The sequence below is a fragment of the Temnothorax americanus genome, unplaced genomic scaffold, assembly GCF_048541705.1.
Source record: "Temnothorax americanus isolate GAGA-0224 unplaced genomic scaffold, ASM4854170v1 Scaffold33, whole genome shotgun sequence".
NCBI lineage: Eukaryota > Metazoa > Arthropoda > Insecta > Hymenoptera > Formicidae > Temnothorax > Temnothorax americanus.
The window spans coordinates 865,813-884,011 of record NW_027509475.1 but is presented as its reverse complement, the minus strand read 5'-3'; the positions used below and the strand labels follow the sequence as shown (position 1 = coordinate 884,011).

Genomic DNA, 18,199 nt, shown 5'->3' with positions numbered 1-18,199 from the left:
CAACTTAGGAATGGTCCTGTCCAAGAACAATCCATATACAGGCGTGATAAATTATCAGTGGGTATCGCGAAAGATCCTTTTCTCCCTTTTTTGCGTTCAACCTTACCTTTCGGCTGTAAAAATGATATCGTGTGTACCAGTTTGCAGAAATTTTCGGACAACGGTATGATGACGCGTTTGAAGGATACGAGATTTTTGCCGCAGTCGGCCGAAGACAAGACTTTCGTGCCGGTGCGCTTGGTTAACGTCGCCCCAGTTTTGGCGTTTCTCTGCGGAGGCATTATTATAAGCATCATGGTGTTGATTATAGAGAAAATTTATTATCGGTTGTGAAAAGAAAGAAATTTCAACCGAAAGTCTTTTATCCGGTCAGAAAGCTGTTTATCAAGAAGCAGAATAATTGAGAGAAAATTTACTATTGTATATTATATTGTATATTAAGTTTGTGCTTGTGACAATTAATTATTCTTAGCACTTAAAATTTTCTTTACGCCAATTATCGTATACAATATGTATTGTGTGTTGCTTTTTAAGATCGCATACAATGTGTTAATATATTTATACATAAAAGAAAATAATGTTGTATTAACAGCATTAGATATAATTGGAAATAATCTTATTAATTTAATAACAATATATTAATAAAATAAATACTTGCTTTATTAAAACAAAAGCACATTATATTCAATTAACCAAGATTATTCCCAGCAATTAGACTAATTATTTCTTTCCCTGTATAATAGATATACGTGTGTGTCATAGCAATAATAATACTGTGCCGTTTGGAAGATATTTCGAACTGACCCCCGTAATCCCCGTACTGGTCTCCAGGATGGGTGAATATAACGGGCGCCGCGGTATATTGTCTTCAGACGCTCAGTATCACGTCGACAAAGACGTTGACGTTGAAGTAAATGTTCCTTGCCGAAGTGTCGAAAAGAACGAAAAGCAACATCGGAAACGCCGAACAAAGCGACAATCTCATTTTTTTTTGTTCACCGTTTGGAGGATCAATCGAGGGAAGTTTACAGCGCGATAGACCGGGGAGATCAACTAAACGGGTAAAACTTCCGCTTAGCAGGACAAATGTCTCCCCCCGGTTGCAGTAATACGCGGGGTAAATGCAGGGACGTAGATATACATATCAAGCGTTTCAGATAACATAATCGCGGTGATTCTGCGACGTGGAAATTGCGACCGATCAAACGGGCTTATATTAATTTGCTTTAATCGCTCTCCTTCCTTGCGCTGTCGGTATAAATTAAGAATCAAAAATGCGAGATCTGGAAGTATACGCAGTTAATTAAGCGCGAGGTCTTCTCCGGCTGTTAACGTTACAGTTTACAATAAATAAAAATACCTTTTTATTAAGTATTCTAAAAGTAATTAAACATTCCATTTTTTATGTCAAATAATAATAAACATGTTCAGAGATATTGATTAATTGCTAAGCGCGATTAATTCTTAGATTACATTTGCACCGATGTGAATCATTGATCGTATGACGATACGAAAGCGAATGGTAATTGCGATGCGAAATTTCTACTACGCAAAAAAAAATCGTTGACCTTACGCCCATCACGAATTTAAAAATATCAACGTTCGTGTCCGACCCTGGGCACGTCCATACGGAAAGTGCACATTAAAATTTATAATGCGGCATTAGGTGTATATTCCGCGAGCGTACACACCGACCGATATCAGCACCATTAGAAAATTGCGATTGGAAACGATCGACAGATCGCATCTTAAACATGCACTTGTCAGAATATACATTGTCAAGTGCCGGTTGATGGACAGCATAATTTATTTTCCTTCATTTCTCTTGAAAATCGCAAAATCATTTTTTTCAACTTAAATCAGATATTTTACATATTATATTTTATTGTGTATTTTTTTTTTATTACATATTATATTATTATATGTCTAATCCAATTTATTTCGACAAAATGACATTGCGGTATTCAGTAGAAATAAAAGAAATATGTGTATATATTATATATTATCTCTATTATAGATATATGTTCCTCCATTAATAATAGTATTAGTATTATTTTAATGATAATGATACCTTACAGTGGTGTAAATACGAATAGAACGATCATTCAATTATCAACTGAATAAGAAGTTCAGTTTACAATCAGTTTTCTTATTTCTACTGTAACGATTAATGTGGTTACGAATATATATATATATATATTTCAGAGTTTTATTCTTTAATCTTTAGTTTCTTTTAAGAAACTACTTGATTGTAGGTGCTGAGGATCCTGCCATTTCACATGTGCGAAAAATCCACCTCACAATATGGCAGCTGATCACGACGTTAAAGTCCGTGTGACAACACAGATGAAACTGTGGTAAGAATTTGATTAAACTACGGCTGTGTTCCAAAATTCATTGCCAGCGCTGACGTGTACTGTAGATTTCCAACACTGATAGGCTGGTGAATTTTGGAACATTGCTTTCACCATTTTTGATGCACAATTACATTTCTACCGACTTTTATACCGACTTATTCCTTAACCCTTTTGGTACGGTGCGACCGAGACGTGAAGGGCTCTCTAGTGGCCGGAGCGTCGAACCGCCGATATACGCGATTCGGCCGAGAGAGCTAGGCATTCGACGTTCAACGCCTTCAATTATTATAAATTTATCAACAGAAGCATTTCAAGTTAACATTTCAAGTTGCTCGGCCGCAGTTAACAGCTTGTGGACAATGACTATAGTCCCTGCTCGGCCGCAGTGAGCAGTATAAATGGACTGCGGTGACTATAGTCATTCTCCGTACCGAAAGGGTTAATGCAATATCTAAAAGTAAAGAAACTATAAGAATCACATACGTTGTCCTCACTTGGTCCGTATTAGGTAACCTTTTCAGGACACCTTACACGATTTAAATCCTCATATCCAGATCATGCGCTGCGTTATTTTCGGATCAGGGCCATATTCAGATTACCTGACTCGGGCCTGACCAAAAAATCATTTTTATTTGGACCTGATGTTGCCTTGCGGCTTGCCAAGTTTTCTGCTCGGGTTGTTGTTCTTAGATCGAGTTTTAGACGAATAATACACTTTCTCGATTATCAAGATAAGAAGTGCCAGGACCATGCTGCCCGCCAACATCGTCAGAGCTGGCGTTACATCATTTAATTCGACCCCACCGTAAAGTTCCTCTCTCGGATTATCTTTTATAAGAAATTTGTTCTTCAATTTGCTTATAACGCCATTAAGCTGAAATCTCCGCAAGCTGAAAAATGTGAAAAGATATTTAGAGTATTTATTCTTGAAGAGGGAAAAGCAGTCGTAAGAGTAGTTTCTATCTAAATATAATACATTTTTTGTAATTTTGTGATTTCAACGACATTAAAATTTAACAACATTCTCGCATTCTTAGATAAATGTTTATAAGACCAAATATATGAAATTTATATCTTAAAAGTTATTAAAAATTATATTTTTAAGAGATAATGCTATTTATAAAATTCATTATGGATCAACAAACTCAACTTATAAACATCAGACAATTACGTAATACAATAAAAGATAACAGTTTTCCAAACAATAAATATATATTAAATAATAAAATATATATATGCTTGTGTAAATAAATATATACATTAGGGCTTACTGGTAATTCATGAGGCCAGTGTAAGGATTCCCTTTCGTTAGAGTTATCGCCAAATTGACGATTCTTCCGGTCTCAATATATACGACTCTACATGGTATAACGTTAAGCTCTTTAAATACCCCCGCCGCGTAAAGCGCTAACTTGTTTCTCTCGCAGAGCTGCGTAAGAATTGATATGAAAATGCACGACTTAATGAAACTTGACGTCGTTGATTTCATTAATTAAGTAATATCGCTAACTTGCTTGAATCCCTCCTTCGTTGATAGCGGTAAGTGCTTTTTTTCCAGCAGTTCGTACATTTGCACAAAAACGGGATCCTTGACGTGCTGCAAAATTTGAGAAAGCATAATTTGAAGAAAAATATTTTTTTTCCAGTTGCAGTTTGAATAGGATGTCTCTTCCTTAGAATTTTCGTCAGTAATACTTACATTATAAGAATACCAAAAAGAATTTAAGAACAATATATTCTCTACAAATTAAATTTTCTAACGTTTAAAGTTACCTCTACATAAAAATTACTAAATTATTAAGATTTATTGTGTATGTCATGTAATAACTAATACAATCACGAGACTGTGCTTTTATTTGCGAGCGTTTCAATCGAAATTACTGTGACTGACAAATTACTGTTGCGCAAGAATAATTTCTGCGCTTTAAATAACGGCGAGCTCACACTAAGATCGTCGTACTGGGCGCTATTTTGCATCACAATTAATTTGTAAGACCCATCCTTAACGTAACCCTCCAAAGTGGAAAAAGGCAGTTTGGGCGTACAGAGCACTAGAATGCTGATATACGAGGCGGAAAAGATGGCCAGAATTACTATCGACGAAGCAGAAATCGAGAGAAAAGCCAGTCTCACCGGTGACTCGCTGGGAAATTCTTTGCATAAAATATACATGTGCATTATATTATGGTGCAAATTATACATATATATGGCATACATTGACATACATTAGCATACATTAATACTTATCTATGCATTAATTGCTTAAAACGTAACTAATAATACGAAAATATTATGCTAGACAAATATTAAATATCTCTAGTGACGATGAAACGTTACCTGGCAAACCCTGCTGGCAATAAATACCCCAAACCTTAATACAGTTCTCGAGCATTAAGTTCATCGAAAAGTATCCTTTTGTCTTCATGATAGTCAACAGAATAGAAGCGGTTATTATTGTCATTAGTAATGTTATCCAAGTTCCAGAGCTGAATGCCTGGAACATTTATCGGTGAAGAAAAGCAGCAATTTATTCCACTTTGTTACCGTGAATCTTTAGCATAAACTATCACAACATTGTTTTTTGTTCAATGTTAACACTTTTCCCAGAGATGTAATTAAACAATCTTAAGTAATTGTATTTTTAATTTTATAAATAAGCAGAATGATTATAAAGTCTTTGTGCAGTTTTAAACTTCTATCATCGTACAATTAGAAGGCTAAAAATTACAGTGGTGTAAGTTAAATATTTTAAAAAATTTGACTTACACCACTGTAATTTTTAGCCCTCCAATTGTAGCCAATATAATTACCATAGGCATATGTCATATATTAAAGGATGCATGTCTACTATTGATACACCTAATACTAATTTATGTATTATAGGTATTGTTGATATAAAGATAATTATTACCCTGAAGTATAAAGACCATTCCACCAAGGCTCTCTTAGGTTCCTTAAAATAAAGGCGGTTTGACGAGCGTATCAGTGGTATCGTATAGTCGATGACGTTTCGTCTGCCAGTCGTCATCGCGAATGCGGAGATGCCGATATCAGCTTCGTTGGCCACCAACTGGCCGATCGCACCTGTCCACACTTTTTTCTCTTTGCTCCAGCTACCGTATCCCTCCACCGGATCCAGAGTCTTCACCGTGAAGTTCATCACTTTGCTGAGCTCTATCAGCAACAGACCGAAAAACCCGCCGACCGTACCGTTCTCACGCGGCGAGATCTTCGGCGAGTTCTTCGTGCATATATCAACAGAATTGTCAAGTCAATTTACGCGAGTCTACGGATCTATAAATCATCGTCAAGGATTAATAAATAATCGTTCATATCATTGTAATATCGATTTCGTGGCAAATTTCGAGATAATTTTCTTTCAAGGCGACTATTTTCTAGAAGGTCGTCGCTCACGACCATTTTTCGATTCGCGAAAGCAGCAACGCACAACGGAGCTCGAGGAAGAGCGAAAAACTTACGTTCACGAACGTCACGCGTACAACGTCGCCGAACATGTCGCTCCTTCTAGCGTAGAGGGACTTTCGCGTCCTTAAAAGTAAACCTCTATCGGGGGACCACAGGGCCAGGTCGAACGTTCTGGTGCGATTATCGCGAATGGCGTACCACTCGACTAGAATCGGGCGAGCGTAGCAGAAAACCAGCATCTGGGTGCCGAAGTCCACGTTGAATACGTTATCGGTAGGGTGTCTACAGCGCTTCTCGAGAGGATTCCCAGGACGCTGAAGAAACATAACGAGCCAAATGGGAAAAGAGATGGGCTTTATGCTCCTCGTGGTCTCGGCGAACTCGCCCATGGTCTCCTCGGTGTCGAGGAGAACGACAAACAACGGCTGTGCGACGTTTTTCCAGTACTCGTTGTACTCACTCGTCAGATCCGAGAAAGTTATGGTCACGGTCATGACTCGGTGTCGTGAGAATTCGCGCGACCACGTGTGCACCAATGTCGTCGTGTTCAAATCTGTAATATTCGCATCAAAAATGGTATTAGATTTTACTTGTTGTCAAAATTATATATAAATGCTCTCTAAATCATAACTGCATTCAATTTATGCTTAATTTCTTCAAAAATAAAAATTAGCAAAGAGTGAAATAATTTTTTTTTATTTAATTACATTTTATTCAATTTTTAAATCCGTAACAATTAGTTAAAAAGGAAAATGATTTTTTGAATCGTATAGAAATGAAATAATTTGCACATGAAATAATGATTCAGTATTTGTTCGAAAGTTCGCGGAAGTGCAGTGTGAGAAATGATAACCGGAAACTGTTCCCGGTATCTACTCACCGTAATTGTCAGACCGCACGAAAATAACACACGACGTGCGATAATATCTGTGGACGTCGTTAATCAGTTGGAAATAATTGTTAATGCCCATACTCTCTGTCAGCATTTTGATGCCCAACACGAGGAAAAGTATTACGATTGATCGCGTTGTCGCGTGTGTCATTTTGCAAAATGGAGATTAACGGCTACTGTGTAAAAAATAAATGTCGATTTCGTCCAGTTGGACACTGTTGCAATAAATATAATGAACGTTTGATTCGAAAAAATTATCCCTCTTGTGAACTAAAACGAACAGGTGCGAGACTGTAGAGAGGCACAAAGAAATCAGAATCCCAAATCCCAAATCCTACTAAACACAACAATGAATCGAAGAGTCCTTTATCGAAAAAGCTCACAACGCGGCTATCACTGCCGGAGGTGTTAAAACGAGGAACGAGGGTACTGCGATTCTCTCAAAGGTGTGAACGCGTGACTGAAAAGCGATTATCGCATACAAAAATTTATCGGATCCTTGGATCTATATAATTAATTGCGGCTGCATTATTACAAATTATGTAGATGGGAGTATGCGACGGTACAATTTTTATCGGCGAATCATCGGCCAAACCGATAAATTATTCACTGTAGTTAAGCTCACTATAGCTGCATGGCATTACTTATCCACCAACTTCTTATACACCCGTTACTATTTCAAGTTATATCGACGTATCTTAGCTTTCAACACTCGATGAATAAAGATCAATAAATTTAAACGTACATGTCTCGCAAAAGGGATGTAGCGCTCAGCAAGAAAATAATTTAATATTTGTTTAATTTGATTTCTTATATTGGATACTTTGAATGATTGTCAACGAAAATTAAATAACTTTCAACAAAAATACTAAAACTGAAGTTTTGTTTTTTTTTTTCCTCACTATAAGAAGATGTTTTAAATTCTTATTTTATTTTAGTGTTAACACGCTGCAAAATTCAAAATTGTTAATAATATTAATATTTAAACAACATTTCGAAAATCATTCAAGATCGCCCACGCACGACTCTTAAGCCAGCTATCCTTCCCATTTCATCTTTGGCAGAGCTGGATACATTTGAAAATATCGACAACATGTTTAATATGTTTAATTCTTAATATCTTAAGGTGATGCGCTGGAGCCGTCTGTATAACCGACAAAATTACCATGTTATCGACCTATATCTGTCCTTGTATAGACAAGGATATAGACAAGGATAGCACCTAACATTACATTTTTCACTGGGCTAGGTAATATCTTTTTTTTTAGGCTTCAAATCTTACTTCTAATAATTGCACGATATTATTACTGAGTTTTTTGTAGAGGACTGCATCACTATTTTTTGTAGAAAAAATGCAAAATTGTTGTATAAAGCAAATATTGTCGTCCAGGTGAAGACAATATTTATAAAAACAAAAATTTTTGTTAGTTTATCAGAAAAAATCATGTACAGCTCTTTACAATTTTGTGCGTACTTTGATCGTGTAAAAGGATTTTCCATTCTGTTCAGCCAATTCAAAGATATTGCTTAGATCGATTTTACGTCAGTGTCGCTGTCACTCCAGGGGGGGATCCCCTTAATACTTATTTCTTCTCGTTCGAAACTGTCGCGGAAGCGTCTTGTGACTCACAAACCATTTATCACTCCATATGCACGGAGAAAAAAATGATGTACGTTTTGTATCAACAGCATTTAGTCTAATTGAAAATAATCTTGTTAATTCAATTCATGCTTTCGTTTTAATAAAATAAGTATTTCTTCTTTTAATAAAATAAGTATTGTTTCACTAATACTGTTTATTGTCTATTGAATTAGCAAGATTATTTCCAATTAACCTGATACTGTTGATACAACATCATTTTTTTTCTCTATGTGCGTCAGCATGAACGAAATCACACGGTAGATATTACATGGTCTCTGACATAACTTATTTGATCGCGCAAAAGGTGTAGAGCAGAAGTGAAAGTCGAGCTCCTCGATCGCCGGGTAAACTTTTACGGGGACTAATTGTAAGTCGTAGTCGGCACTGCCACACGTAGAAAGAGTTAAATTATTATAGGTACCATTGTCGACGAATTCTTCTATCATCTGAAAAGCCAGAATGCGAGTGCACGCCGTTATAGGAAGCAGACTAACGTCGCCGACTAGTGAACCGCTATCAATACCGCTGTCAAAAATAGCATCAAGTACTTACGCGATGTGCCATATGCAACGACATTCTTTTCGGAAAGAAAAAATGTACTTAAAGCTCCAGTCAACTTTTGAAGAAGGAAAAAATATAGAGTCCAATATATTAATCCAATTAAAATAAACGGCACAGTATTATTATTACTAGGACATGTATAACAGATATGTTCTAGCAATAATAATACTGCGCCGTTTGGAAGATATTTCGAACTGATCCCCGTAATCTCCGTACTTGTCTCCGGGATGAGTGAATTAACGAGCGCCGCGGTTTAACGTCTTCGGACGCTCACTCAGTGTCACGTCGACGAAGACGTCGACGTTGAAGTGAATCCTTGCCGAAGTGCCGAGAAGGACGACAAAGCGACATCGGACACGCCGAACGGACCGATATTAAATATCTTTTTTTTCCGTTGGAGGATCGGTCGAGTAAACGGGTAAAACTTCCGCTTAGCAAAACAAATAATGTCTCCCAGTCGCGGTAATACGCGTGGTAAACGCAGGGACGTAGATACATATCGAGCGCTTCAGATAACATAATCGCGGTGATTCTGCGACGTGGAAATTGCGACCGATCAAACGGGGTAACTTGCTTTAATCGCTTTCCTTCCTTGCGCTGTCGCTAAATTAAGAATCAACGATATCTTAATTCTTAATATTCATATATTAAATAATTAACATAAAATGTAATATAAAATATAAAATTATACGCAGTTAATTAAACGCGAGGTCTTTTCCGGGTGTTAACGTTATACAGTAAATAAAAGTATCTCTTTATTATACATATTCTAAAAGTAATTAAACATTCTATTCATGTCAAATAATAAACATGTTCGGAGATATTGATTAATTCGCTAAGCGCGATTAATTCTTAGATTAGATTTGCACCGATGTGAATCACTCATATACACAGCGATACGAAAGTGAATGGTATAAATGTGATGCGAGACTGTTGACTTTCCGCCCATAAATTTGAAAATATTGTTCGTATCCGACTCTGGACACATCCATATGACTTTGCAATTTTCAGTAGACATAAAGAATATATATATTGTGTGTGTATATTATATATTATTATATTACATATATATGTATGTATAAATAATGTATGATCGACGATACAATAATTAAATGAATCACAACAGCAGCCTTATTGTTGCGGATTGCGAGCAATAAGTATAGTTATCTTCAAGCTATAATCGATTATAAAAACGTTCGAGAAAAATACAGAGAGCGACCTCAAGCTGACAATGTGTTTTCTATATATACAATATACATATGTTACATCTGTTTGTGCGATTGCTTTCTATACAGCTCTTATATTAGTTTCAAAGTTAATGCACAATGATATATGATTCATCGATCGCCTCGCGGTCGGAGAGAGCTGCTGGCGCTCATCAAATTCGCCTAGTAATCATGGCACCAAAAATGATTCAGCGACTACCGTGCGAACAACCGGCCTTGTTGGTTTCACAACAATTGCTAATTTATGAGCGATGTTAAGATACAAGAAAATAGTGACTGTTATAATATCGTCATTTAATCAGAGAGAATTTACATCGTTACTTTTATTGGCATCGGCATTTTCAATATTTCCTGCTTCTCCGATAATTCTAATTTGTTAATTATAATTAGTATAATAGCTATATAATAGCCACAAACGCTATTTATATTATCTCGATCTAGACTAACTGATTAAAATTGTTTAATCTCAATTGCATTTTTTTTGTTTTTTTTTCTGTCTCAATAACTACATTTTATTGTCGTTTTCGCGCCGCCTATGTGACATACTGAAAAAATGCAATTATTTCCAAGTTCTCGTCGACGACGCAAAACGTCCACGCGTTGCGGCACCGACGAGGTTTTCAGTCGTGGCACACATTTATATTTTATAATTACGCGAAATAACGCGCGGTTATCCTCGGCTTATCGTCACCTCTAGTCGTTCGTATAAACGCGAATGTAGCGCAAGTTATATAAACACGTTTGTCCGTCGTCCGCGTGCGCGCATAGACAGATCTGGAAAACGTGGAGTTGAGCGCGTCACTCCGCAAAATCGCATGGCCGAATGAATGCGCACTTTTCCCCGTTACTTTCCAGACGCTTCTGGGACTGTATATGCGGCTCTGTCGCAATATTTCTGGACCGTTCCGCGCCTATCCGGCGAAGCTGTCGATCCGCTCCACAACGAAAAACATATGTGTGTGTGTAGAAATGCGTAATATTATATATATAATGAGAATGAGATAATAAGAAATATGCGATAAAATTTAACGAAATTGAGAAACGAATGCATTGACAAATAAGAGAGGGCCGCAGTTATTATAATAAAGAATTGTGTATATGTTGGATATATATAGTTATTTATAATACATGAATTGTAAAAAGTCTATTTTTTAATATATTAAATACCAGTTTGAAATTATACGCATGTCATTTATTAATCATTTTACAGTAAATTTCAAATGCAAAACTGAATTTTCGAGAATCAATAACGCGTAAAATCACCGTCGAAATCCACGTCAGGTATAAATCAAGTCGATTGTTTTACGCATTATTCTCGCATCGCGGAAAGCGTCCCTGCAACTTATCATAAACAATTAACAATCTAGTGCAATATTTAATTTTAACACTCCATCAGCTAGTTTAATTAAAAAAAAAAAGAAGGTGAAAATCATATTATATGCTCTATGATGCAACTATCACCTCATTTACCTCTGCAATCGTGAATCATCGTGCAACGACAGTCACGTGGTTTACCATCTGTCAAAATAGGCAGACTCACTCAGAAATGGCGGCGCGTGCGCCGACTTCCGCCGTTCAAGTTCATCCAACAAGAAAAGACCCTTTCCCGTCCCGAGATCGTCATCTTTCCGAGCGGAACCCCTTCCCACCGACGTGTCCGAATCTCGCCATAAAATCGCGAGGAAGAAACGAAAGAAACGACAAGGAGCAACGGCGGAAGGATCCGAGAACAGCGCGCGAGTCGCGACGCCGGAGTCGCCGGAAGTGACTGGCGGCGCCTAGAGAGTGTCGTGTCGACGTGACGGACGTTCGGTGTCGGTGGATTATCGATCGTGTATAAAAGCGAGCGGCCGCGGCGTCGTCCCGACAAACGACGCGCGACTCTCGACGCAACTGCATCGGTGAGGAAGACGAGGAAAACGGGGAAAAGCGATATCTACGTGTATATCGACGATATATATTTCGAATACTTCGAGACGTTTCTTCCGTACTTAGTCTCCTCTCCACGTTTCAACGTACGCCGAACCGAACCGACGCGACGACATGGCCAGGCAGATTAACAGGCAAACGAAGCTGAGCTTCAAGGTGTACCTGGAGGACCCGTGGACCTGCACGGAAGTGCGCAGATTCGGCGTCAACGCCGACGTCGCGACGAATTTCGTCTACCTGCGCGAGAAGCTGCAGACCATCTTCCCGGATCTGCGGGGCAAGAACTTCGTCGTCAACTGGAAAGGTGAGGTTCTTTGTGTGCTCCTTTTCTCTCTCTCTCTCTCTCTCTCTCTCTCTCTCTCTCTCTCTCTTCCTCGAAGGCGGCGAACGCAACGGCGAGGTTGTTGATCTGACGTCAGCAATCGACGTCGTTTATCAGTAGCCTTGTATCACTTTAATGTTCGGCGGTGTGCGTTATCTTCCGCGAGCTGACGACATATTTGATGTCAGCGAAAGCAAATTGAATTCAGAACTGCGTATAAGTACCTACTCGTGCCCAGTTTTTTGTGTAGATTCCTTTTTTCTTATTCATAGGTACCCTGAGGACAAAGGTATCTGTGTATACACCTTTTTATCAAGGCTACGTTCGGAAACGAGTATACTCCCTTCTCTTTCTGTCTCAGTGAGTTAGGAGAAGGGAGTATACCGGTGTCTACCCGGGTGACGTTTCCGAACGCAGCCTAACAGTTCAATTATTCAAGAAGCAAAAACTGTTTTACAGCAATGTATAAATGTATAATGTTAAATTGCTGAATCTTTAATCTTTACTGAAACTTGAGGCCCTGAAATTTAATGTAAAATGTTTTGTAGTATTTAAATATAATGTATCCTTTCGTTTTTCCTGTTTACTGTAGAGATCGAGTGTAAGAGGCACTTAAAACAAATTTTGATATATTAGTTCTTGCACAGTGAACCTTTATAAATTTATATTTTCAGCGTAACCTTATAATATGAACAAGTAAAGTTACTATGATCTATGATACGGTCAATGTTCTTTGTTTATTAAACAAAAGTCACAGCTGTTAGTGTGCTGGGTGATCGCAACTAACTATTCAACTTGTCTTTTGTTACTAATAGATAATGAACACGAGACCATTACCATATCCACCAACGAGGAATTGGAGATCGCGATACACGAGATGGATAGGCACAACATCTACAAGCTGTATATCTCGCTGCGAGCAGAGCGAGACCCGATAGATATGTTGAACATGGAAACGCTGCATCCCGGCGTAGTATGTGACGTGTGTGACAAGAATATACGTGGCTTCCGCTTCAAGTGCATGCAATGTCCGGATTACGACTTGTGCACCAGCTGCATGACGGCGGGCAATCATCCGGAGCATTACATGGTCCGTATGACGCAGCCGATCGAGTGGACGAGCTATCACGGCCGCCGGTTCGCTCACCACATGCGCAAGTTCGTGAAGAAGGCGGCGCAGCACTGCAAAGAGGACGAGCGTAGGTGTCCGCACAGGAGCAAGCGAAGCAGCTGTCCTGTGTTCGGCACTGATGGTAAATTTGGACCTTTTGATCCGTCAATAATAAATTCACTGGAGAATTTCGTAATAGACATTTGTGCCGGTCCATCAGACGAGAGCCAGGAGCAGAAGCGGACCAAGGAGCAACAGAGGGAACCGTCCGCCGAGGCTGCGACCGAGGCGACGGAGGATCCGCAACGGGAAGCGACCAGGCACTCTTTCTCGCAGCTGTTGAGGATCGTCGAGGACAACATCTCCAACATCTCGCAGTTCCTGGATCCGCTCGGCATCAACGTCACCGTGATGGCCGAAAACGATTCCGCCAAGAACAAGCCCGCGAGCAGCGCTCAGACGAAGGCCAGCACGCAAAAACCCGAGAGCCACGCATACGCATCTACGTCTTCGGAGGACTCGTCTAAGAAGACCTTCCCCGGCGAAGGAAAGAAACTGCGCGACGATCCTGTAAGTACTGCAGCTACTCCTTCGACGGATAATGTATCGTCACAAAAGGATGCAGCGGCAACAGCAGCAGCGGCAGCAACAGTAGCGGCAGCAGCGGCGGCAACGGCGGCGGCAGCAGCAGCATCGGCACCGGCACCGGCACCGGCACCGGCACCAGCATCAGCACCAGCAGCAACATCTACTGAACAAGCGGCCGAAGCCGAGGAATGGACGATGATACAACGCGAAAGCCCCATTATTAGTCGCACCTCGTCCATTTCCTCCTCCACGAACGGAAGTAGTACGCCTAAACAGGTACGTTCCGCATATATGCGAAATAAACAGTAATTGACTAGAACATGCAGAATTAATAAAATGTTAAAAGGTTTCGTGATATTTAAAATACATATAATCATAAATGTTACTTTCCAGACATAATCGCACAATATTAGAGAATTAAGATATATGATTAAGAAATATAATAAATTAACATATACACGGTGTTATAAAAAGAGGATTCAGGATTTGAAGGATTGATAGAACCCTATTTGCGAATTATTCGCTTTACCAACACCGAAAATTCATTTCTAATTTTGATAGAACTGATTTTTTCGACCTACTCAGCTCAATAGATACTATCATTGGTACCTGGTACCAATAATAGTATCATAAGTCCTGAATCTCTTATTTATTGCGCGTGTGTACGTATCACGTATTCAGAATACCTCATTATACAGGCTGCTACACCATCAGCACCCGTGGCAGAACCAGAAAAATCACCGTCAAACTCGAGAATCTACCCACCCTTACCTGAAGAAGTAAGAAACGAGTTTTATCATCCAAATCCCAAGATCCAACGCGCCGTAGAAGCGATGATGGCGATGGGATTCTCCAATGAGGGCTCATGGCTCACCCATCTGTTGGTCGCACAAAACGGTAACATTGACAAGGCGCTGGATGTAATACATCCGGTACGGATGCCCCATCATTAGGAGAGATGGGGCCAAACTTTAGTTAACGATAGCTTACGTAATAAACGGCAACAAAAAAAAACAGTTAACAGTTAATAGTCTATACTTTCAATAGTTGGTATAATAGTTTATAATTATCATTTGTTAGATATTATTATGTCTTTTTTGTGTTGAATTTATTTTACACGTATAATTTCGTTTTTAAAAATATGAGCAACGCATAACTTTAATTCTTATAACAGATCATTAACAATATTTCTTCATATACGTATTGCTAAATTTATATTGTACACGAACCTGATATTATTTTACGATATTACGATATTTAAAAAAATGAATCCTCATATTGTTCGTGCGATGTACGGTTGTATCCATATTCTTTGTATTTTATTCTCAATCTTAACATAAAGGACACTAAAATATTCTTTGGTGACTGGATTATTATGTATTACTGTATTCTATATGTTAATAAAATATCCATGATATTGAAAATAAATGTTTATTTTTTAACTTCAAAGAAATGTTCCTATTAATACAGATAAAATGAGTCTTAAAAAATGATTAGAAATAACCTTTATGAAGACTAAAGAGGTAACTAAGAGCTTTAAAAATTTTATTATAAATATCTCAATGTTCAATTACTTTTACAAGAATTTACATCGCTCCATTAAGCCCAACGGATTTTTATTAGTAATTAATTCTAATTCTCTCTGACCATTGGGTGTTAAGTTTCTGATCCATTTGCGATCCTTGTAATACTCTATCATGCTGTCAAATTCCGCGATGTTATAGTCTTCGACTAAAACCGGCAAGAAGGGATCCAGATGCTCGAAGCCTTCTTTGCCAAGCAAATATCTGGGAAGATGGGATTCCCGTCGGTCCTGAAAACAAAAAAGATTTTCCCTGCATTATTATCCATCCGTGTTTAATGCTGGAGATTTTCTTGAATTTTAAATGTGAAATGTTTCCATTTCTCCGGGCCCAATATGTTGAACTTTATTTAGATAAAGAAACGTTTAATTATGCAATACAAGTTATGGTACGTACCTTATTTGCCTTTTCGTCTACTGACAGTACTATTGCACCGTTACACCAATCGTCTTTCGTTATATCGAAGAATGGTACCGCCAACGAGACTTGCTTGGGCAGAACCATCACCTTATTGTCGTCGTGGATGTTCGTGTGACTCGATGTGAACGCGTTGAATCCGTCTATCATGACCAACGTCTTGCACTTGCCTGCAGTGCTGGCGAGTTTTAGTTCCTTTATCAGCGCGTCCGCTACGCCACAGGCGTACTTCATGCGACTTATACCAAAGTCGATGAGCTCTGGGATGGGAGTACCTTGCGCAGTCATTTCGCGTTGATTCCATACATAATCCTTGGATACTTTGAGCTGCAAAACGAGCGCCCGTTAGATACAGCCGGCGAAGTAATGTCTCGCGTGATGCACGTACATCTAATTGTGAAAGTAACTTCGAGTTTTGAGATTTGAACTGTTTCAACCACATCCCAGCATCGATCGGCAGATCCATGCAACCTGGAGATAATACCGAAGTCGCGACCTCTTTAAAGTCCTTGAACCAACGAGCACCTGAAGAATAAACGGCAGTTAGTACAAGTACAACGCTGAAAGATGATGTATCTATCATTTACGTAAAAATATAACATACCCCAATATACATGAACAAGTATATATTTCTGCATGAGGGCATAGTGTAGTATGTGACTCAATGTAATACTTTTTCCTGTTCCGTATTTCCCGTCTATTTAATATCGTTAAGGCTTTTTTTCATTTGTATTATTTTGTTAATGCTCTTTTAATATAAAATATAACGCAAATTGTAAGACCAATCCATTAGCGACAAAAAATGAGGAGATTGAAAAGAACTCTTACGATTTTGCAATGTGAAAAACATTGAAATAATTACGCAACGTTTTTCTTTGTATCGTATAGATTACATATATGTTTTTAATATGACAATATAGTATTTAAAATTTAGTTACGAATTTAACACATTAGACTCTATGCGGCCTGGTAAGTTGATATTATCTTTGGAAGTTGATTCGAAACGAGCCTCTTTACCTAAGTTTAATTTTAATATAAAAAATAAACGCGCTTTCCTTTTCTGTTTCTAAAAGGATACATAATACATATTTATTGACGGGCCTCGTTAGGTCGGCTTGACTGAGGTAAGACATAATTTCGATCGCAGGTTGCCTGATCAATAAAGCACACTCCTGAAAAGTGGTGACTTGCTTTGCAAATGTTTGAGGCAAGCCGCCGTACTGAAACAGTTGTTGCTGTACGTCTGTCGGCACGGTATATAATCTGACAATGTGATCCATATTGTGATTCACTGGATTGTTCTCTGTCGTGCGGAACGAGCATACTTGAGTCGCCTGCTCATCCTTCACCTTAACAGCCGTGCCGAATTTTCTGCCGTACGTTTTGTGTATTCCCCTCAGAAGCGAATCTGCAATCATTACGTTCGCTAAACCTTTGCCTTCTCCTTAGAGCGACTCTGATCACAAACTCGGATAAAATTAATCTGTAATTAGTTCAGCAAAATTCTTAACCATATGAGCAATTCATTGTCCCTAATCTATAATTTATTCTCCTGTCAGACAGCAACAAATCAATAATTGGATCCATTAATAAAATACTACATTACAGACATTACTTGATCAATTAATCACCAATTAATTAGTCAACCCGAGTTTGGTCAAAGTTAATGACGGACGTCATCTTGCAAGTTTTATTGTCGCTGTCATTAGTTGCACAGAATCGTGATCGCATAAATAAAATTTGCAAGAGGTAAGACAAGTCACAGTGATCACAGGCGTACAATGCTCCAGAGCATTGTCGATTAGTTTAGCACTGAAAAATTAAACGCCGACGTAAGTGAAATCTTACATGAACGTAAAGACATTGTGCTGCCTTTCTTCTTTCAGAACGAAGCACGTTTGACTGCAATTATCCCGAGTCCTCTTCGAATTTGCACGTTCAATAATGCATCGTGTCCCACGCCGTGCGAATTTGCGAATTTGACATAACCTACGTTTTGAGTTACTTCCTAGGGATAAAGTGCTGCTAGGTCGAATTCCTAGGAAACACATTTTTTATGTGTAGTATTTATACGTATATGGAGTATATACACATGTATGTACATACATACATGTATACATGATGTGTATATTTATGTATGTATAT

General features: G+C 38.5%; 3 protein-coding genes across 9 annotated transcripts; 1 reads left to right on the top strand and 2 right to left on the bottom strand.

Moving 5' to 3' along the window:
* Positions 1-422: 422 nt before the first annotated feature.
* On the bottom strand, positions 423-11,800 carry LOC143901406 (putative glutamate receptor). Of its 4 annotated transcripts, none has more exons than XM_077413699.1 (8): positions 6,664-10,479; positions 5,837-6,336; positions 5,269-5,598; positions 4,695-4,776; positions 4,302-4,510; positions 3,868-3,954; positions 3,629-3,786; positions 423-3,247 (listed from the first exon to the last, which is right to left on the bottom strand). In XM_077413699.1, the coding sequence occupies exons 1-8, from the start codon at positions 6,824-6,826 to the stop codon at positions 2,986-2,988; spliced, it is 1,791 nt and encodes a 596-aa protein (XP_077269825.1). In that variant the 5' UTR covers positions 6,827-10,479; the 3' UTR covers positions 423-2,985. The 4 variants fall into 4 exon arrangements, with proteins under 4 accessions (XP_077269825.1, XP_077269824.1, XP_077269827.1 ...); XM_077413698.1 differs by having other exon boundaries at positions 425-3,247; positions 4,695-4,851; XM_077413700.1 differs by lacking the exon at positions 6,664-10,479 and adding an exon at positions 11,645-11,800 and having other exon boundaries at positions 427-3,247; positions 4,695-4,851.
* Positions 11,801-11,867: 67 nt separating this feature from the next.
* Ref(2)p (refractory to sigma P) lies at positions 11,868-15,082 on the top strand. Of its 4 annotated transcripts, none has more exons than XM_077413723.1 (4): positions 11,868-12,005; positions 12,100-12,337; positions 13,171-14,330; positions 14,753-15,082. In XM_077413723.1, the coding sequence occupies exons 2-4, from the start codon at positions 12,148-12,150 to the stop codon at positions 15,005-15,007; spliced, it is 1,605 nt and encodes a 534-aa protein (XP_077269849.1). In that variant the 5' UTR covers positions 11,868-12,005; positions 12,100-12,147; the 3' UTR covers positions 15,008-15,082. The 4 variants fall into 4 exon arrangements, with proteins under 4 accessions (XP_077269849.1, XP_077269852.1, XP_077269850.1 ...); XM_077413726.1 differs by having other exon boundaries at positions 11,967-12,337; positions 13,171-13,608; positions 13,687-14,330; XM_077413724.1 differs by having other exon boundaries at positions 11,967-12,337; positions 13,171-13,608; positions 13,666-14,330.
* A 387-nt stretch (positions 15,083-15,469) lies between these two features.
* On the bottom strand, positions 15,470-18,062 carry Mrps29 (mitochondrial ribosomal protein S29). Its single transcript, XM_077413732.1, has 6 exons — positions 17,903-18,062; positions 17,133-17,462; positions 16,659-16,751; positions 16,443-16,579; positions 16,034-16,381; positions 15,470-15,867 (listed from the first exon to the last, which is right to left on the bottom strand). Exons 1-6 carry the CDS (start codon positions 17,916-17,918, stop codon positions 15,631-15,633), a joined length of 1,161 nt encoding a protein of 386 aa, XP_077269858.1. The 5' UTR covers positions 17,919-18,062; the 3' UTR covers positions 15,470-15,630.
* Between the last annotated feature and the right edge of the window lie 137 nt (positions 18,063-18,199).

Excerpts from the sequence above, each read along its gene's own strand:
- LOC143901406 (XM_077413698.1), bottom strand. The coding sequence starts at position 6,826 with ATGACACACGCGACAACGCGATCAATCGTAATACTTTTCCTCGTGTTG. Across the intron at positions 4,852-5,268 it reads AATGGTCTTTATACTTCAGG|GCATTCAGCTCTGGAACTTG; the intron begins GTAATAATTATC and ends TAAATGTTCCAG. Across the intron at positions 3,787-3,867 it reads CGAAGGAGGGATTCAAGCAA|CTCTGCGAGAGAAACAAGTT; the intron begins GTTAGCGATATT and ends ATTCTTACGCAG.
- Mrps29 (XM_077413732.1), bottom strand. Across the intron at positions 16,752-17,132 it reads CGTCAATAAATATGTATTAT|ACGGGAAATACGGAACAGGA; the intron begins GTATCCTTTTAG and ends GATATTAAATAG. Across the intron at positions 16,580-16,658 it reads ACTTGTTCATGTATATTGGG|GTGCTCGTTGGTTCAAGGAC; the intron begins GTATGTTATATT and ends TTTATTCTTCAG.